Source organism: Parasteatoda tepidariorum, chromosome 12 (assembly GCF_982258835.1).
Source record: "Parasteatoda tepidariorum strain Cologne lab strain chromosome 12, Ptep-v5.0, whole genome shotgun sequence".
Classification (NCBI taxonomy): domain Eukaryota; kingdom Metazoa; phylum Arthropoda; class Arachnida; order Araneae; family Theridiidae; genus Parasteatoda; species Parasteatoda tepidariorum.
In genome coordinates, this window is record NC_141766.1 from 31,843,137 (window position 1) to 31,862,334 (window position 19,198).

Here is a 19,198-nt window from a genome sequence, read left to right on the forward strand (position 1 = left end):
GTTAGAGTATTTAAAAGAATATTATATGGTTACGTTAGTTGTGTTATATATAAGAGTTTATGAAAGACAATTATTTATTCACATTAGCTCCAGTAAGTATTAGATTACTAAGATATCTAATACTTAATTATAAAAATCTAATACTTAATTAGAACACTTAAAAGGTTATTGAATTTTCATAATTTGGTTATGATGAATGTTAGAGTATTTAAAAGATTATTATATAATCACGTTAATTGTGATGAATATCAGAGTTTATAAAAGACGATTGTTTATTAACATTATATATTAAATTACTAAAATGAATAGATTATAATTTAATAAATAATTTAATAAATAATTTAATAAATAATTTAATAAATAATTTAATAAATAATTTAATGATTAATTTAATAAAAAGAGGTTATTTTATCTACATATTAATTAGGATGAATGCTAGAGTAATATATTTTTTTGGGATGCAAATGCTATCGAAATGTGACGAATCATTATTGACAAAGACAAGATTAAAGACAACAAAGAATATTTGATGGCTCATGGAAATTGAAATGAATCAAGAAGAAATTATTAGCAACACTGGAATTTTACAATGACAACCAGAAAAGATTTGATGCCTTTATTACGTCTTCCTCAATAGTAATTCGTCTGATTTTAATAACGGTTTTGAGATTCGCAATGTTACACTTTTTTGGTAAGGATTCTTAAATTATGTATACAACACTTAAATTACAGAATAATCTGTATTAATTATTATATTATAATTTGAATACATTAAAAGTTCTTAGTAAATATTTTACTAAAAAATAAAATCGCTCTTTTAAACGCAGTTATTTCTTTCTGAACAATGCATAACTTTCCTAAAACCTTTAAAGGATTAAAGTCATCTCCATTAAAAAATGTATTCATTTTAAAAGGCACTACAAAAACTCGACAAATTTCTTTTCCGAAATTGAATTAATTACTTGATATTTGTATCAGATAAATTAAAAAATGTATTGTAACGACTTTAATCTTTCTGCAAAGAGTAATTAAAATGAACTTCGAAAAAAATATATCTCTTTATCAACTTTATTTCGAATCTTTTGTAAATGGTTTAAAAAAGTTGAAAGAGTAGTTTCTTTTATGTAATTCTGAACACAGGTAATAATTCACTTATTTCATTAGGAGAAAACATTATTAGAAGTTGAATTATAAAAAATCTATTGAAGAACCACGTAGAAAAAAATATATTACAGGGAATTTGATTTTAATAATGAAATAAAATGTGACATTAATAAAATATTTTGAGACAAGAATAAATTAAAAAAATAAAAAATAAAAATGTATGTGGATATCTTTTTGATTTAAGAGTACCTATATTAAGTTAAAACTGTTTGTATTTTTTAACATTCCCCAGTTAAATAAATGGTTTTTATTTAGTAAATAATCCCAAAAAATGGAAGCCGCAAGACATTACTTGATTAAAAACGTTATTTGCTTCAAAAATATACAAATTGGAAATAACAGTCAACATGCTTCAAACGGTCGGAAATAGGAGCCCATTTCAAAGACTTAACAGAAAAAACAAAAGTGGTTTAAAAAAAATAAAACATTAAGTTGGGAGGAGGAGAGGACCTAATGTTATGACCTCTTCATAGCACTTGGAAATGCATTTTACCCTGATTTGCTCTTCTCGGCCTCTGTGGTTTTTCAAGTTTTGTTTCTCACCTTTATTTTTCCATTTGTTGCTGGCAACTTTATATTTTATATTTTAAATCACTTTAGTATCTTCTCATTCACACCTGGCTAGTCTTGAAATTGGCGCCCGTTTTTGAGATCTTGAAACATGTCGATTGTTATTTCTAATCTGTATAATTTTGAAGCTAATGAAGCTTGAAGTAAAATGGTTTTTATGTTAGAGATTGGAAACAAAAATCTATTTTTAGAAAGAAACTGATAAAAACCTGAAGAAAAAACTCTTCCATGAGCAATAATGTCCATCGATGGTGCAAATCCCAGTTTTTACTTGGATGACTTATATCACAGCAGTGAAGTACCAAGGAAAGGGCTTTCGACTTCTCAATACTGAAAAACAAAAATAATCCCATTAAAAAACTAGGAATCAGTAATAAGGAATCAAAATACGGATCAAATTACGGTAAAAAGTACCGTCACCCAGGGAGTCGGTACTTTTTTCCGTACGATCTATTTTTACGGAACAAGTTGCGGAGCGAAAAATCTGATCTACCGTCATTTTTGCGGTAATAATTACCGTAAAAATCACTAAATTATTCCAATTAAATAAATATTACTGTAATCTTAATATTAGGTTGCTTGAATGTAAAAATTACAGTATAATAATTAACGGTAAAATACATTCTACGATAAAAAGGGAATTTACGGTAAAAATGGATATTACGGTAAATATGGATTTTACGGTAAAACGGATTTGACGGATGATGCACCCAAAGTGCCAGTATTTTATACCGTAATTTGATCCGTAATTCTGTGTATTTGAAGATAAGCTATCAATTTTAAGGTCAAAAGTTCAATATTTGAAAAGTAAATAATGAAAGAAAGAGAATATTAACTGAAAAAGGTTTTTGAAAAAAAAATTGGAAGGTTAAATGCAAATTAAAAAAAAAATCACTTTTTTGTGTACACCTTACATACAACCGAGAAAAGCTTAATTAGAACAATTGTATCTAGACTAGTGAGGTGTTGTTCGGATTCCTTTTTACTACCTATTTAAATTCTGAATGACTGATATATGATTTTACTGATTTGATCTGTTGAAAATGGGAAGACTTATCTGTGTCTAGAACCATGATTTATAAACATTCCCGTAGAAAATATCTACAAGCTAAGACAACTTTTTTTACCTACCTAAATTCTGAATGTCTGATTAATGATTTTACTGATTTGATCTGTTGAAAAGAGGAAGACATATTTGTGTCTAGAACCATATCTATGATTTATAAACATTCCCGTAGAAAATATCGATAAACTAAGACAACCTTTCTTACCTACCTAAATTGTGAATCACTGATTAATGATTTTACTAATTTTATCTGTTGAAAAGGGGAAGACATATTTGTGTCTAGAATCACATCTATGATTTATAAACATTCTCGTTGAAAATATCTACAAGCTAAGACAGCCTTTTTTACCTACCTAAATTCTGAATGACTGATTAATGATTTTACTGATTTCATCTGTTGAAAAGGGGAAGACATATTTGTGTCCAGAACCACATCTATGATTTATAAACATTCTCGTGGAAAATATCTACAAGGTAAGACAACTTTTGTTATCTGCCTAAATTCTGAATGACTGATTAATGATTTTACTGATTTTATCTGTTGAAAGTGGGAAGACATATTTGTGCCTAGAACCACATCTATGATTTACAAACATTCCCGTAGAAAATATCTACAAGCTAAGACAACTTTTTTTACCTACCTAAATTCTGAATGACTGATTAATGATTTTACTGATTTGATCTGTTGAAAGTGGGAAGACATATCTGTTGCTAGAACCATATCTATGACTAGAGTACGAAATTCTCTAAAATAGAAAGATAACAAAAGATTAGATATTGCCGTAATATTTTTCAAATAAACATTAAATATTCCTGATTTTTATTGTTATTGCATTAAAATATTAAAAAAAATTACAATATTGTACAAAGTAATTAAATGCATAAATTTATATTCATACATTTAATTACTTTTAATAAAGCTAGGAGTTAAGTTAAAATATACTATGTCGAAAAAGAAGATAAGTTGATACATAAATGCGAAAATACAAAAATGAAATAAATGTATGTTGAAGGTTTTAGAATATAGAAACGCAAGGGAAAAGGAATATAAAGACATGAAGAAAATATTGATGCAAATGAATAATTCATGTAGATGAATAATTTTTGTAATAAAAATAAAGGCTAAAGTTCATCGCAATTCACAATTGAACTTGAATAATAAGTGCACTGTTAAAAATTTCTCGGAAAAATTGGTTAAATAACAATTTATTTAATTGTTATTTTACCAAATTCAAGCAAAACAGTAAAATAACCATAAATAAGATGGTATTCAAACTATTAACTGTGAAAAAACCGTTTATTAACTGCTTTCACCTATTACAGTTAAACAACCAGAATTTTATGGCACCAACTAGGCCTCCCTAATATCAATGAAGGAAAACGATGGATAAAAAATTATAATGCTATAATTGCTTAATTATTCGAGTATTTTTTATTATAAACAAAACTGTAGATTTCTTACTTGAACTCATCTTTACTTAAATGAAACAAGATGTTACAATCATCTTCTCGCATCATACGAAAAGCTGTGCTGACGTGATGATTTTCTAAGACAGCTCGATCATTATACAATAGAGCAGTTTCAGATCTGAAAGATACAATACGAGCCATGATCATGTAAAAAAACTCTACAACAATCGATTTTATTTATTTACAAGAAATGTTTTGTCAAGATGTTTCAATATTGTGAAATACATCGTGATAAGGTGATTATTAGATTCCTTTTTATTTTTTTTTGTTGCTTAGTTTTATACGATAGCATTCAAAAGTTCACAAAAAACTATTAAAACATGGAGATATTTTCATAAATAAGTTTTTCTTTTCATTTCTTGACAAAGTGCAGTGTTAAGAACAAAAAATAAGTATCTTTACATAATTGTTGCTTTATTTGAAAAACTTAGAATGATAGGCTATTTGACAAATAGAAAGATGTCATTTATTTCCTTGGCAGATAGACAGCTATTTGACATACAAGTGCGATGGAGTGCTGCTCGACAGTTTTTTTTTCTTCTTTTGAATAAAAAACGAGAGTTAAAAGTATTTGAAGAGAAAAACTTTATTTCACTAAAGTTCTTGAGTGCAACGAAAAAAGAAATACATAATCATACTATTCATTATTACATCGTAATATTTATTGCATTAAAATGTAAAAGAAAATTACTGTGTAAAAAAATACCATAACACTGTGAAACCCTAATGCTTCAATTGACAGTTATAATAAGTTTTCGTTTATGAATGAGATTTTAGCTTAAACATTTTAGAATTATAAATGTCAAAAATTTATTTTCAAGCCATTAGAAAATCAATTTGCCAGCTTAAAGTTTATTTGATATATTATATCAGGCTTGTTTTAGTGCAAAAACTCACCTCAATCTGTGCAACGTAGAATTATAATTTTGATACCCATAACCATAAAAATCATTATACCGCGCGGATTTGCAGGAAATCAAATAAATTGTTAAACAGCTCAGGATATATTGGCAATGTAATTTAATATAATATGATTCAATATATTTTATTGAATACTATTACGGTTCAACTTTACTCAGTTAATTGATTCCTGATTTCTTTGAACATTATTATGCTTCAACTTTATTCATTTAATTGATTCTTGGTTAATTGGAACATTATTATGGTTCAACTAGATTAAAAAATTCTAACTATGAAGCATACTAGTATACGGAGAAAAAAAATTAAAATTTTTTTTTTCTCAACAAGTTTTCAAATTCGTAGGTTCTTATCCAGATTTTCAGTATTAACATAAAAATCATATTTTTTTCACATTAAATGTCATTGTATTTTATTTTATAACCGTCGTTGAACAGCCGACCCAATTTTGGGTTTATGACTACTAATGTTCAACTCCGTAACCTTGTAGTTTTGAACCAATTCAAAAGACAAGGAAACTTCTAGATCAGTACCCCCAAAGGTATGATTTGTCATGGGAACATGGAAAACCTTTTGACTCGACATAGTTAATGCGCATCAGTCACCATTTACTTCACGAGGAGTCTTCGGTTGTCGGGAATCGAACCTACGATCTCTTGGACATGAGCCCAGTGCCCTACCAACCAGGCTATCCTGGTCCTAATGTCCTTGTATGTCAAAAATAAAAGAAAAACTTATTCTTCTTTAAAATAAATATATTTTTAGAAATTAAGGAAGTACTACTTACTTTAAATAAACGCTATTTTAACTCCAAAAAATAATTAAATAAAAAAAATTATCTACCTGGACATAACATGGAAATTATTCGTGGTCCCAGTGTGATCGTAGTCATGAATAATGGCTGCAACAATAGCGGCAAATATTTCCAAGTCGGAGAGCCAATTCTGTAATTGTAGAAAAAATAAATCATACACTACACTGGTCAACAATAAACATTATACGAGAGTTCCATTTATAATTTTAGTACATTTTATTTCAAATGTAATTTTTCACCTTATGCTCGAATTTTAAAATCACGCGTTTATTTAAAAGGAAATGAATAATATGAAATTTAATTAATAGTTATTGCTTAATTTTTTTTATTTAATTAAGCTGAATTTTTATATGCAATTTGAATGCAATATTTTGAAACACACTCATAAAAATGAATGCAATATTCAATCATTCAATTTGACATTTAAAAAAAAATTAAAAGTTATACCAAAAATTAATAATCAAGCGCACAATTTCAAAATTAAACCAAATAAGGAATTAATGAAATCAAAATTTACCAATTGATTCAAAGTTTAAACTTTATAATTAAATCAAAAATTTAAACTTTATTATCGAATAAAAATTTAAATATTAAATTCAGAATTTAATAAATAACTCAAAGTATTTTGTAGTTTGAATTATTTCCTTAGCAAATGGAACTCACGTCAATTTTAATTGACCAGTGTGAATTAATTATTTTTAAAAAAAAAACAAAAAGATTAAAAATTAAAGCCTTTCAGTTGTTAATTTGAGCATAAGGTGTAAAATTAAAGACATGTTTGAAATCAAAATATTGTTTAAAAATTTGTTCAAACAAAAAGAGAGCGAAGTGTAAAATTTTAGTAAACAGTAGCATACGTTTGTAAATGTGTTTGCAAACATTAATATATTTGCCATAAATTTCACAAATACTAATAGATAGATTATAAAGGCTAAAATAGATAAAAAAAATGGCGACCATTTTTGAAACAAAGCAGTTAATGATAACGATTAAGTAGAAAATAGTTACCTAAATCGATACTTACTTTGGTTGAATGGTGAAATATGAGATTTGCGTGATCTAATCTTAAGAACAATCAATAACTTACCTTTATTTATAAAGCATTTAACCCTCATCTATAAAACCTTTTACTGAATAAAAGTACAGCTTTTGTAAATAAAATCAAGAGAATAAAACTTGCAATTTGTATTCGCGATTTCAATTGAATTTTTTTAAATTGCGAAAAAGGTTTTGTCCAATTTTTAAATCATTTATATTCATTCAATTTGTCGCTTCTGCTTTATGCTTCATTGAATTTCTCAACTTTTTGTTCAATTTTATGCGTAATGGCAGTATAAATTTGCTAACTTAATCGGATGAAGAAATCAGCTTATTAGTTGAGATTAAAATTTGAGGAAAACAAAAATTAAGTCTTAGCGTTTCGAATTAATTTGGTGATAAGTTTTTAAATCAAATTAAATAATTATTTATTTTCGATAGAATACAGCGAAAAATACAGCTTTTATAAATAAAATCCAGACAATAAAACTTGCAATTTGTGCACTCAATTTCAATTGAGTTTCTTTAATTGCAAAAGATGCTTTACATAATTTACAAATCATGTATATGCTTTCAATTTGCAAGTTTCCTTCTACTTTGAGTTTCATAATTTTTGTTTCATTTCACATATTAAATAATAATAGTTTAGGCTTGCGGGCTAAATTCGATGAACGATTCGACCCACAAATTGCAAATAAAATTTGAAGAGTATAAATATTAAAACTTGCTGCATAATATATACACGATTTTAATATCATTAATTAACTTGCGAATTATTTGTGTATAATTAATGTGAGAGTTTTAAGCTAATTTGAATATTACAAACTTAAAAATATTATTCTACATATATTATAAAAATGTAGCTTAAATTTGCTTAATTTTTCTTTCAATGTTACTGATGAAATAATTGGTCTAAAAATTGAAAATGAAATTTGAAGATGCAAACTAGGTATTGAAATTTGGCATATTGATTAGTCTTATAAACATTTTAACCTGAATTATAGATTTACTCAGTGAATCATAGAAAAAAAACTATTTTCAAAATAGGTACTTGATAGTAATTTAGCAGAAAATGCAAAATTTTTTGAAGAAAAGGAACTATCAACAAAGTTTGATCCTTAAAGTCTTAAGAATACAAAAAAAAAAAAGTTTTGCGGTAGATTACTTTGTATAGCATTTTGAGTGACGAAACTCTATTAAAAAATCCAATTACAACAGGCTCACCTTTAAACTTTAAATGCGTTTTTCGAGAAACATAATTGGAAGGGAATTTAATTGAGAATTTTCGTTTAAACCATTTATCATTATCACATTCTACAATATGGAAATGGAACCACGTAGATTTGATTCTTTATTAACGCTGATTGGTTTTAATTGACAGTTTAATATATAAATCTACATTTAGTTATCGATCAAATAAATAAAAATTAAGATAAAATAATATTTTTAAAGGAAACATGAAATTCTCAAAAAAAAAAGAGTTAAAATTTGTTATCTGAAAACTTCAACTGCAAAAAAAAATAATTTTCAACCTTAAAAACATAAGTATCACGTGACGAGTATTTTATATAGAATAATTACCAATTTAAAACCTATACGAAAATTTGATAACTTAAAAATAATGTATTATTTGGGTTTAGAAAATATTTTTATTGGATGGAAAACGGCTTTCAATCTGGTTTAAGGGATCATAAAAATCTTTTACTGACGTATTTAGAGTCTCATAAAATACCACATCAGCCTCAGCTTCGAACTTAACTTAATAAATTAGTTCATGGTATCCAAGTTAAAATCTCAACTACGAACTTAGGTAAACAACTTTTGAAGAATTAAATGATTTTGAAACTTAATTTTAAATGAATTAAAAATTATAAATTATTTCAGTTATTTAAAACCATTAGTGAATTATAAATAAAAATTATAACACGGCGAAAAACATTTTGGCAAAGTTACCGTGATGCATGTAAATGGCATTTCTGGTAAAAAAAAACCCAATTTCTGGCTAAAAAAACCCAAAATATATAGTATTTAAACCAGTCATTTAGTAATTTTTTAGTTCATATAATAACGGTTTGCTGGAAATTCCAGTTTTCAAAGTTATAGTTCTTATTAGTTTCAAAGTTTAGTAAAAACTACGAAACTGAAAAATCAAATTTCGCTGAGTAAATGGTTTCTATGCCATGCTTTAAGATATTTCAGTGAATTTAAAATCATTATTAGATAATAAAAAAAAAGTATTGCACTGAAAAAAATTGGTAAAATTACCGTAATGTGTGTAAATGACATTTCCGGTTTAAAAAAAACATAATATTTCTGGCTAATAAAACCAAAATATATAGAATTTAAACTAGTCATTTAATAATTTTTTAGTTCATATAATAACTGTTTGCTGGAAATTCTAGTTTTCAAAGTTATATTTCTTATTAGCTTCAAAGTTTAGCAAAAACTACAAAACTGAAAATCAAATTTAGCCGAATAGATGGTTGCTGTGCCATGCTTTAAGGTATCATGATAAAATTTTCAAATTCAACCACATTTATCCAAATTTTATTACATACTATTAAACCATATTTTATAGTTAATTTTACCAAAATCATTACCTAAGTGCTTTGATAATAATTATCAAGCATTGTGGTGTTTTTATAGAGCCAGAAACACGATAAATTTTACCAAATACTGGTAGTTTTAGCCTTATTTCTTTTTCCCAGTGCATGCTTAAATTGTTTCTGACTCGAATTGATTGACAAATTTGTAAGAAGGGGAAATTTTAATTATTTTCCCTATTTCTAGCTGCTCCAAAAAATTTGAAATTGTATTAATACTTTAAATAACTATCAATTGCTCTCACGTACAAAACAATTTTACTTTCTACTGCACACAAATATTATTTAAATGTATACAATGATTGACTCCCGGCGAGAAGTGTAAGATTTTTTTTAAATATATTCTTAGGTATTTTTCATTTTCTTTCTGAAAATTTCAGGACAAACAAAAGTAAAAATCTAAGCGTTTTATACGGGTGTAAGAAAATAATTATTTAATTCAATTATATATCGCACTGCGAATAAAAGTATGGTTAAATTTACCTGAATAAGGCAAACTTTACCGTGCTTCCGGCTCTATAGAAACACAACAATGCTTGGTTATTATTATCAAAGCACTTAGGTAATGATTTTGGTAAAATTAACTATAAAATACGGTTTTATATTATGTAATAAAATTTGGGTAAATGTGGTTGAATTTGAAAATTTTATCATGATACCTTAAAGCATGGCGTAGCAACCTCTCTTCACAATGATTTTAGTAAATTTAATTATAAAATATGGTTTTATAATATATGATAAAATTTAGTAAAAGTTGTAAAATTTGATAATTTTATCACGATACCTTAGACTCTAAGGTAATAGTCTCAGAGCACGACTAAAAAACCATTTTTTCAGTCAAATTATTTTTCAGTTATGTAGTTTTACTAAATGTGTGCTAATAAGAGCTTTACTTTTGAAAACCTGAATTTCTTGTAAACTGTTACCATATTAACGAATAAATACCAAATAAATGGTCTAAAACCGTAAAATTTGGTTTTTATTGCTAGTATTACGGTTTAAACTAAATATTACCATTACCATGTACTATGTAATTTAACCAGAATTTTTTTTTATGTGGGGAACTACTCTGATTTTGTGATAATTCAATTGAATTCTCTATTCAGAGTCCCATAATATTTACCATAGCGTAAACTGTATACGGTAATAAAAAATTACACGCGCTCGAGTTACACGTAAATTCTTTATGATAAAAAGATAATATTGTTATCCAAATTATTAATATTCTCTTCGCGAATCTGTTATAAATACGTTTCACAAGAGTAGACAAATGGTAATTTATTGCGTCTGTATTTGTATTATATTGTTATCGATAAAAAATATTCTATAAACAAACTGATGATCTGAAATCGGGAAAACGTGGCCGTATCCAATAATTATGTTTATCATAGAATAAATTTTTTTTGTTACTTGTAAGCTTCTAACTCTGTCTTAAATTGTCTGTTAATTTAAACGAATTCTCTGTCAATCAATTTAGGTTTAATAATATTTATAGTTGTTTTAACTGTCTATGATTATAAACCAGCTATCTTAAGTGAAGTTGGAAATTTTAGTAATAAAAAGATTTTTTGTTACAAAAAAAAAAAAAAATAAATAAATAAATAATATATATATATATATATATATATATATATATATATATATATATATATATATATATATATATATATATAAGTTCAAAATGAAGAATAAAACAAAGAAAAATTATATACATATGAAAAAAAGAGGGGTGGGAAATAATAAGTAAAAAATAATATATCTATATATAATATAATATATATATATATATATATATATATATATATATAAATAATATATATATATATATATATATATATATATATATATATATATATATATATATATATATATATATATATATATATATATATATATATATATATATATATATATATATATATATATATATATATATATATATATATATATATATATATATATATATATATATATATATATATATTATATATATATATTTAATATTTGTTCGACATTCATTCAAATCTATTAAGAAGTATACCGTAATTTTGACATTAGTCACTAGTGCTTTTATCAATTAATGATATAAAACTGATTTTTGTAGTCTTAGTTGGTGTATTTCCCAAAGTAACGTCATAATGAAAATACAATTTTGAAACTATTATGTTAACGAACTGTTTTTGTTGGAGATTTAATCGGGAAATTAATTTACTACGATGTAAAAATATATAACTATTACAAATTCTAACTCCGTCTTAAATAGTATGTTAGTTAAACGAATTCTAGTTCAATCAATTTAGGTTTAATAATATTCACAGTTGCTTTAACTATATGTGATAATAAACCAGATATCTTAAATGGAGTTGGAAATTTTAATAATGAAAATATCATATTGTTACCAATAGACTAATATTTGTAACAAAATCATGTCACAAGAGTTATATATAAAAGTAGACAAATGTTAAAAAAATACAAATATCTTGTATTGTTATCTATAAGATACAAAAATCCATCCATAAATTGGTAAAATTTTTTACCAATCCACCAAGGATTGCTAAAAAGTTAAAGAACTACAAAAACATTTTAAATAGTTTCTATAAATGTAATATTTGTTCTACATAAATATGAAAATAGAACTAAAATTGGATAAAAATGAAAAGGTTTTGAAAATAATGTTATATTTATGCCAATAATTTGATATCAATATACTATCAATCACTAATGTCTTCAATTAATGATGAAAATTGATTTTGTCGTTATATTTTCCAAATTAACTTCACAATAAAAATACAGTTTTGAAACAACTATGTAAAGGAAGTGTTTTTGTTGAATATTTAGTTCGGAAATTGAATCTTCCAATGATCCTTCAATAAATTAATAATCAAGGTTTGGTGAAAAATCAAGAAATTGCAGTAAAAATTTGATATAATTTCTAAAAGTTTAATATTTGTTCCGCATTAGTATTTAAATGAAAAAATAGGAAAAAAAAATAATTAAGAATTTTGAAAATAATATTATATTGTTATCAATAATATTAGCGTTAGTTGCACTAACGTTTTTATCAATTAATAACGTAAAAGTGATTTTGACGTCATAATTGGAATATTTCACAAATTAGCGTCACAATAAAAATACTATTTCGAAACAATTATGTCAACGAACTGTTTTTGTTGGGAATTCAGACAGGAAATTGATTTACTACGATTTAAACACGTAACTTCCTATTTTATTTGAGAACAAGGTAGTAAAATACGTTACTAAGAAATTCAAGTGATTTATCTACTTGATCCATCCTAAACGTAAGGAGAATTATCTCATTAAATAATAGCGTTGAAATTATATTAATCTTTATTCTTCTTTTTCAGCGTAATACTTACGTATGCATGTTAAAAAGACAATATCCATTAAATATTATTTTCATAATTAGGAGATGAACGTATAAACATACAAGCTCAAAATGAAAAAAATTGGATTAAAAATTCCTAATTATAGGATTAATCAAATTTTTGTAGTATTTCTCCGGCAAGTTGAATTTTAATAATGAACTAGCATTAATTAAGAAAATTAAAAAGGACTTTTTATAAGTATAGAAGATTAAACGATATTAAAACTATTTTTTTATACTTTTATTTATTTTAGACAACAAAATAATTATAAGCACTGCAATCGTTCTTTTTTTTGTGCGTGTAAAATAAAGCGTAAATAAGCTTTTAAACTTTAAAAATGTAAAAGAAATTGGTTTTTAATTACCTTGATTGCCTTTGATTATTATGAAAGCATTAGAAGGATAAGCAAGCAAAGAAAAAATCAAAGGGTTTTAAATGCTTATTAACTTTCAGTAATTATAAAATGCAGGTATTTTTTAAAAGTATTGTTATATTTCTGTTAATCCCTACTCTAAAAAATCAAAAGTATATTTGAAACTAATTAATAAAAAAAACACTTTGTGGTACTTAATTTTGCAATTCTGAGATTTGATATTAATGACTTTTAAGTAATACCCAGGTTATTGATTTTTTAATACTTTTAATTCATTTATAGTTTAATTAATGACTTCACGTGATATGCACGTAAGGTATATCGAATAAATATATATATATATATATATATATATATATATATATATATATATATATATATATATATATATATATATATACATATATATATATATATATATATATATATATATATATATATATATATTATATATATATACATATATATATATATATATATATATATATATATATATATATATATATATATATATATATATATATATATATATATATATATATATATATATCATAAATTTTGGCAAACTGTAACGAAATTTCTGGAAAATTGAACAAAGAGCCTTGGTTAATAAAACCAAATTAGACCCAAATAGAATTTCTATTATTCATTTAATAATTTTTCCGTTCATATGGTAATGATTAACCTGAAATTCTGCTTTTTAAAATTACCGCTCTTACTGCGAAAAAATTAGTTACAAAACTGAAAAGTAAATTTAACCGAATAAAAGGTTTTTATGCCCTTTATTCATGGTCATTTTTTAACACTTTAAGGTATCGTGACAAAGTTACTAAATTTTACCATGTTCTGGTGGTTTTCTTAGTGTGTGACCTATCTATCTATCTATATCTATCTATCTATCTATCTATCTATCTATCTATCTATCTATCTATCTATCTATCTATCTATATATATATATATATATACGTATATATATATATATATATATATATATATATATATATATATATATATATATATATATATATATATATATATATATATATATACTGCTAACTATAATTTTCAAAGTATGCCTGTGTGTGAGTAGGTGTGCTGTAAGTGTATTATTATTAATCTATACAATCTATACACATATTAAAATGGATGCAAAATAAAAAATGCGTACAAAGAAAATCACATTCTGAGACATATTTTGAGATATTAAAACGAGGCTAAAAAACTCGGAATAAATAACATCTCTCTTAATATTTTAAGTTTTTTCTTAACGTTTTATTCTAGAAAGTAACTAACAAATGATTGGCTGCATGACTGTAAAATCTTCAGAGAACGGAACTTAATTGGCGTGAAGCATCCTAGGAAAAAGCGATGCTCTGATAAGGAATGTCATATAAAGGATAAGACGAAGTTTTTAAGGTCGAACACTTAAAAAAAAAGGAAGCACTTAGACATCTTAATTCACCATTGTTAAAAAATCTTAATTTACTGAGCTAATCAACGAAGAGTTGCCAGCAAAAGTAGCAACATTCGTAAAAGTAGCATTGCGTGATAAATTGCAATTTAATATATCCTCAAGATATAGTCCTCTTTTGTTTTTGTCTGGAGAAAATTAAGACTTGTCATATTGTATTTAAATATGCATCTGTATCAAGTTGTATGAAAAAATCTAATTAATCAAAAACTATTTTGGAAAGTTTTACTAAACATGAGTATCATTTTTCTTTGTGGTTGGAGAAAAGATTTCGAGATAGGAGAAAATAAAAAAAAGAGAGAAAAGATGGAGACAAGGTCATTATTTACCGCTAATCCTTGTTGACATAACATATAGTGCACTGTTTGAGTGACGTCAGCAGCATGGAGATCATTGTGGTAAGGGTTTTTGTGACGGGTATAACCGTGCAGTACTTGTGTCATGAAATTTTCCATTGTAGAGGTCGGAACCTGCAAATATAAAATAATACGAATAAAATATTAATAAAAATTAAATATAAATGAATTTAAATGTCAATAAATTAGGCGCTCAGATTAAATCACTAAGTACTTAATAATACGAGGCCAGTCCCGAAGAAAAGTTCTAAAATTCTTTAATTTTCTAGAATATTTTATCCTTTTTAACCCTTTAACGCTGAATTTTTATTAAGCATATTTTCCTTACTTTTTTCATTATTTTATAATAATTTAGGCCAAAATACGTAAAAAATATTATATTTAGCATTTTAGTAATTTATGGTTATGAAGTACAGCATAAAACATCGGTGTTTTTTTTCTGCGTTAAAGGTAAAATCTTCCAAACACGTCTTATTTCCAAACAATAACTTTTTCAATTTGCAGTTATTTAGATCTAATAAAAACTGTTTTTCATTATTGAATTGTCTTTAATCAACAAAATCAATTATTGATAAATGCTTAAATATGACTGAAAAAAATTTAAACTACATTTTTTTTTTGGATTTTATATTTTAGTACAAATATAATTCTGATAATCTAAAAGATTTTTTTAAAAACTATTAGACTGTTTTTTATAATTAAAATATACCAAAATATTTTTTACTAGTAATTAGAGTCTATCATTCATTCAATAATTTTTCCGTTCATATGGTAATGATTAACCTGAAATTCTGCTTTTCAAAATTACCGTTCTCACTGCGAAAAAATTAGTTACAAAACTGAAAAGCAAATTTAACCGAATAAATGGTTTTTATGGCCTTTATTCAAGGTCATTTTTTAACACTTTAAGGTATCGTGACAAAGTTACCATATTTTACCATGTTCTGGTAGTTTTCTCAGTGTGTAACATATCTATCTATCTATCTATCTATCTATCTATCTATCTATCTATCTATCTATATATATATATATATACCTTCCCGTGACGTCCTTACATTTAGCCTCGTTGTAGAAGCTGAGTCATATTTTGGTAAAATAGTATTTCAATTTGTGCAGCTTGTCTTTGGGGGTGAGGTTGGACTATAGAGTGTGTGATAATGTTCTATTAAAACTATTGTAGAAGAGTGATGTCGGGAGACTGATACGTCATGGATTTAAATACGAAGTTGTTGCCGTAGTTGAGTTTCATTTACGTTGCACTAGAGCTGCACAATGGGCTATTGGCGACGGTCTGGGAAACATCCCTGCGGATGATCTGAAGACATGCCATCACAATTTTGATCCTCTGCAGAGGGGATGGCACCCCAGCTGCGGTAGCCCGACGACCTGCACTCGAAGTCTAGCCCTTTACGGAAGAACAGTTTAATGAGGACCAATACCGCACACCCTCGGTGTCTACGCAGACTGATCCAAGTGGTATCCCACCCTCACACTGACCGCAACCAATGATGCTTGACTTCAGTGATCTGCTGGGAACCGTGTCTTAACGATCTGTCCACTGCGGGACTAAATGCAAAGTGATGATCATGTAGAAAGGTAGAAAAATGTTTTACTTTAAAACGGTATAGTACATTATAAAAAAGGGTTTCTCAAAGTTTACAAAAAAGGTGCACAATAGTTCCGAAACAAATATGATCGATTTTTTAAACCCCATGTACTCAAAATTGAAGCAGCATAAACTCATGTTTGAGCAAAACGCATAGATCAAAAGTTAGGTGGAGAGAGAAATATGAAAGAGAAATGTTCGTTGGCTACGAGTAGGATTCTAGCAAAGAACCTACGGGTTCGTAGTAGAATGCTCTAACCACCACAGTTGTACACCATAGGATAGTTAGGAAGCTTTATATAGTGACCACCGCTATAACGCATCATGACCTAATAATTTCCGATTTCAATGGTACAATGAGTTGCAATTTGGAAAATATGGTCCATCAGCTTAATCAGAAGATCGGCAATTTTAATTTAACTTTTTGCTTATTTTGATGTATCTTAAAAACTTTTAAGCGAATGGAATGTATGTCAAGATGTGCGTTTTTTGACCATTCTTCTGAGAAATTGTTTACAGGAAAACTGAGCCCTCTCAAGTCAGTTATTATTGTTGTTTCTTATGCCACTTGCCACACTAGCAAGCCTGCTTGGTGAAACCGAGCTAATTTAAGGTAGAGGGTGCGTTTCCTGTTTTTCAGTGGCGCCGAGATATGCCATCTAAGCGCCATCTATGGCCAAGAATTCGTCTTCAGCCACACACACAACACAGCCCGTTTTATGGAGCGGACTCATTCATATATCCATTCATTCATCCACAGATCGTAATTTTGACCTGAATCAGAGAATGATCGATCTCCAATCCAGTATCCTCAGAAGTATTGATTTGTTATGGGAACATGGAGGACTTTGCGACTCGACAGATTTAACGTGCATCAGTCATGATTTACCACACTGGGAGTCTTCGGCTGGCGGGGTTCGAATCCGTGAACTCTCGGACATGGGCCCAGCCCCCTACCAACCAGGCTATCCCGGCCTTGTCAAGTCAGAAATATTCTTATCAGTAGAACGAAATGAATCAGTTAAATGAAAATATTCAAATCATTATCTTTAAAACTCTAAACATTGCCTTTCAAAAAAATTTAAGAGCTGAGGTAACAATTAATAATGTTTGTATTAATAATTACAAATAACTTTAAAGTATGAAAAAAAATCTATATTTTAACTTATTTCAAATTCTATGAATAAGTGAAAATCTAATCACTGAAATTAATTCTAAATACTTGAATGACCATGATTTTGTTTTTCAATCGCTGTTTCCATTTAAATTAGACAAATCAATTCACTATAACTATTTCCGCTTTTTATCGACACGTATATCTCTTTTCAAGATTATTATGCAACGTTGGATAAGAAAAAAGAAGCTAATTGGAAGCTCTTTTAAAATCTAAATTAAGTTTGTTCATTTAACAAAAGAAATGCGCCTTTTTAAGAAATGCATTACTATTATTATGCAAATAATAATTTTAAGATGGAGCTTGAAACTAATTAGTATTTTTACAGCTCTTACAATTAAATGATGTTGTGCAATAAGATGAAAATCGGAGATACGCACGTTTTTCTCTAATAGCATAAACTGGGGGATAGAATCATGCAATAAACATTTTTATTGCTTGATTCTATTTCTAAATACCAAGGGCATTTCAAGGTCACTTTCTATTATAAGTATATATTTATGACGCGATTTTAATGTTGAATGTAGTTAGCTTAACTGATAACATGTTAATTTAATTAACAGAGAATGAAGAATGGCAGGACGAGAGTTAGAAGAGGATATTGAGATATATCAAATTTTCAGGATTACACTAAGGTTTATTAGAGAAAACAATCGAATCGAGAGCAAAGAATCCATATAAATCGAATTTTAAATGAACGACTTTTCTAAAATTTGATGAATATTCGACCTATTTCGTTGAAATGTTGCTTTTTGTTATAGGAAATCACTTTCTTTAAAATGATGTAAAAAGTTGTATAAAATTCAAATGTTTTTCGACTATTATTAAATAAAATATTGAAAAAAAATTTGTTAAAAATATATTTTGCATGATATTATCTTTGGAAAAACGAGCTTTATAATTTTGTGCAGAAATTTATTGATTCCCTTAAAAGTTCTCGAGATAGGGTGCAATACGTAAGAAGTAAAATAAACACTAGGGGTCATGACCAAGGTATTGGGACCATATTTCCCAGATTGAAGCGGCCTCCCTTAACTTGAGAGTCAGAATTCCGAATTCATCGTGTTCGATTCCGTAACGTAAAATATTGTAGGCACTAATTAATTAGTAAATTTGAGGTCACCTTTTTAAACCAAAAAATTTAAGTTCTATCAGGCGAAAATTCGATCAATTGATTAAAAGTTATTTA

The 19,198-nt window shown here is 26.6% G+C and overlaps 1 protein-coding gene across 4 annotated transcripts in view; it reads right to left on the reverse strand.

Moving 5' to 3' along the window:
• LOC107440923 (dual specificity calcium/calmodulin-dependent 3',5'-cyclic nucleotide phosphodiesterase 1A) overlaps positions 1–19,198 on the reverse strand; it is a 549,727-nt gene that overhangs the window by 17,672 nt on the left and 512,857 nt on the right. For all 4 annotated transcript variants that reach the window (XR_015430831.1, XR_015430832.1, XM_043040985.3 and 1 more), the window contains 5 exons: positions 15,203–15,343; positions 6,032–6,132; positions 4,263–4,388; positions 3,442–3,546; positions 1,944–2,064 (listed from right to left, as the gene is read on the reverse strand). Coding sequence is in view for 2 of the 4 variants with exons in the window: in XM_043040985.3 (XP_042896919.3) it covers positions 1,944–2,064; positions 3,442–3,546; positions 4,263–4,388; positions 6,032–6,132; positions 15,203–15,343 (594 nt within the window). In the remaining 2 variants the exon portion in view is untranslated. The remainder of the gene's footprint in view (positions 1–1,943; positions 2,065–3,441; positions 3,547–4,262; positions 4,389–6,031; positions 6,133–15,202; positions 15,344–19,198) is intronic.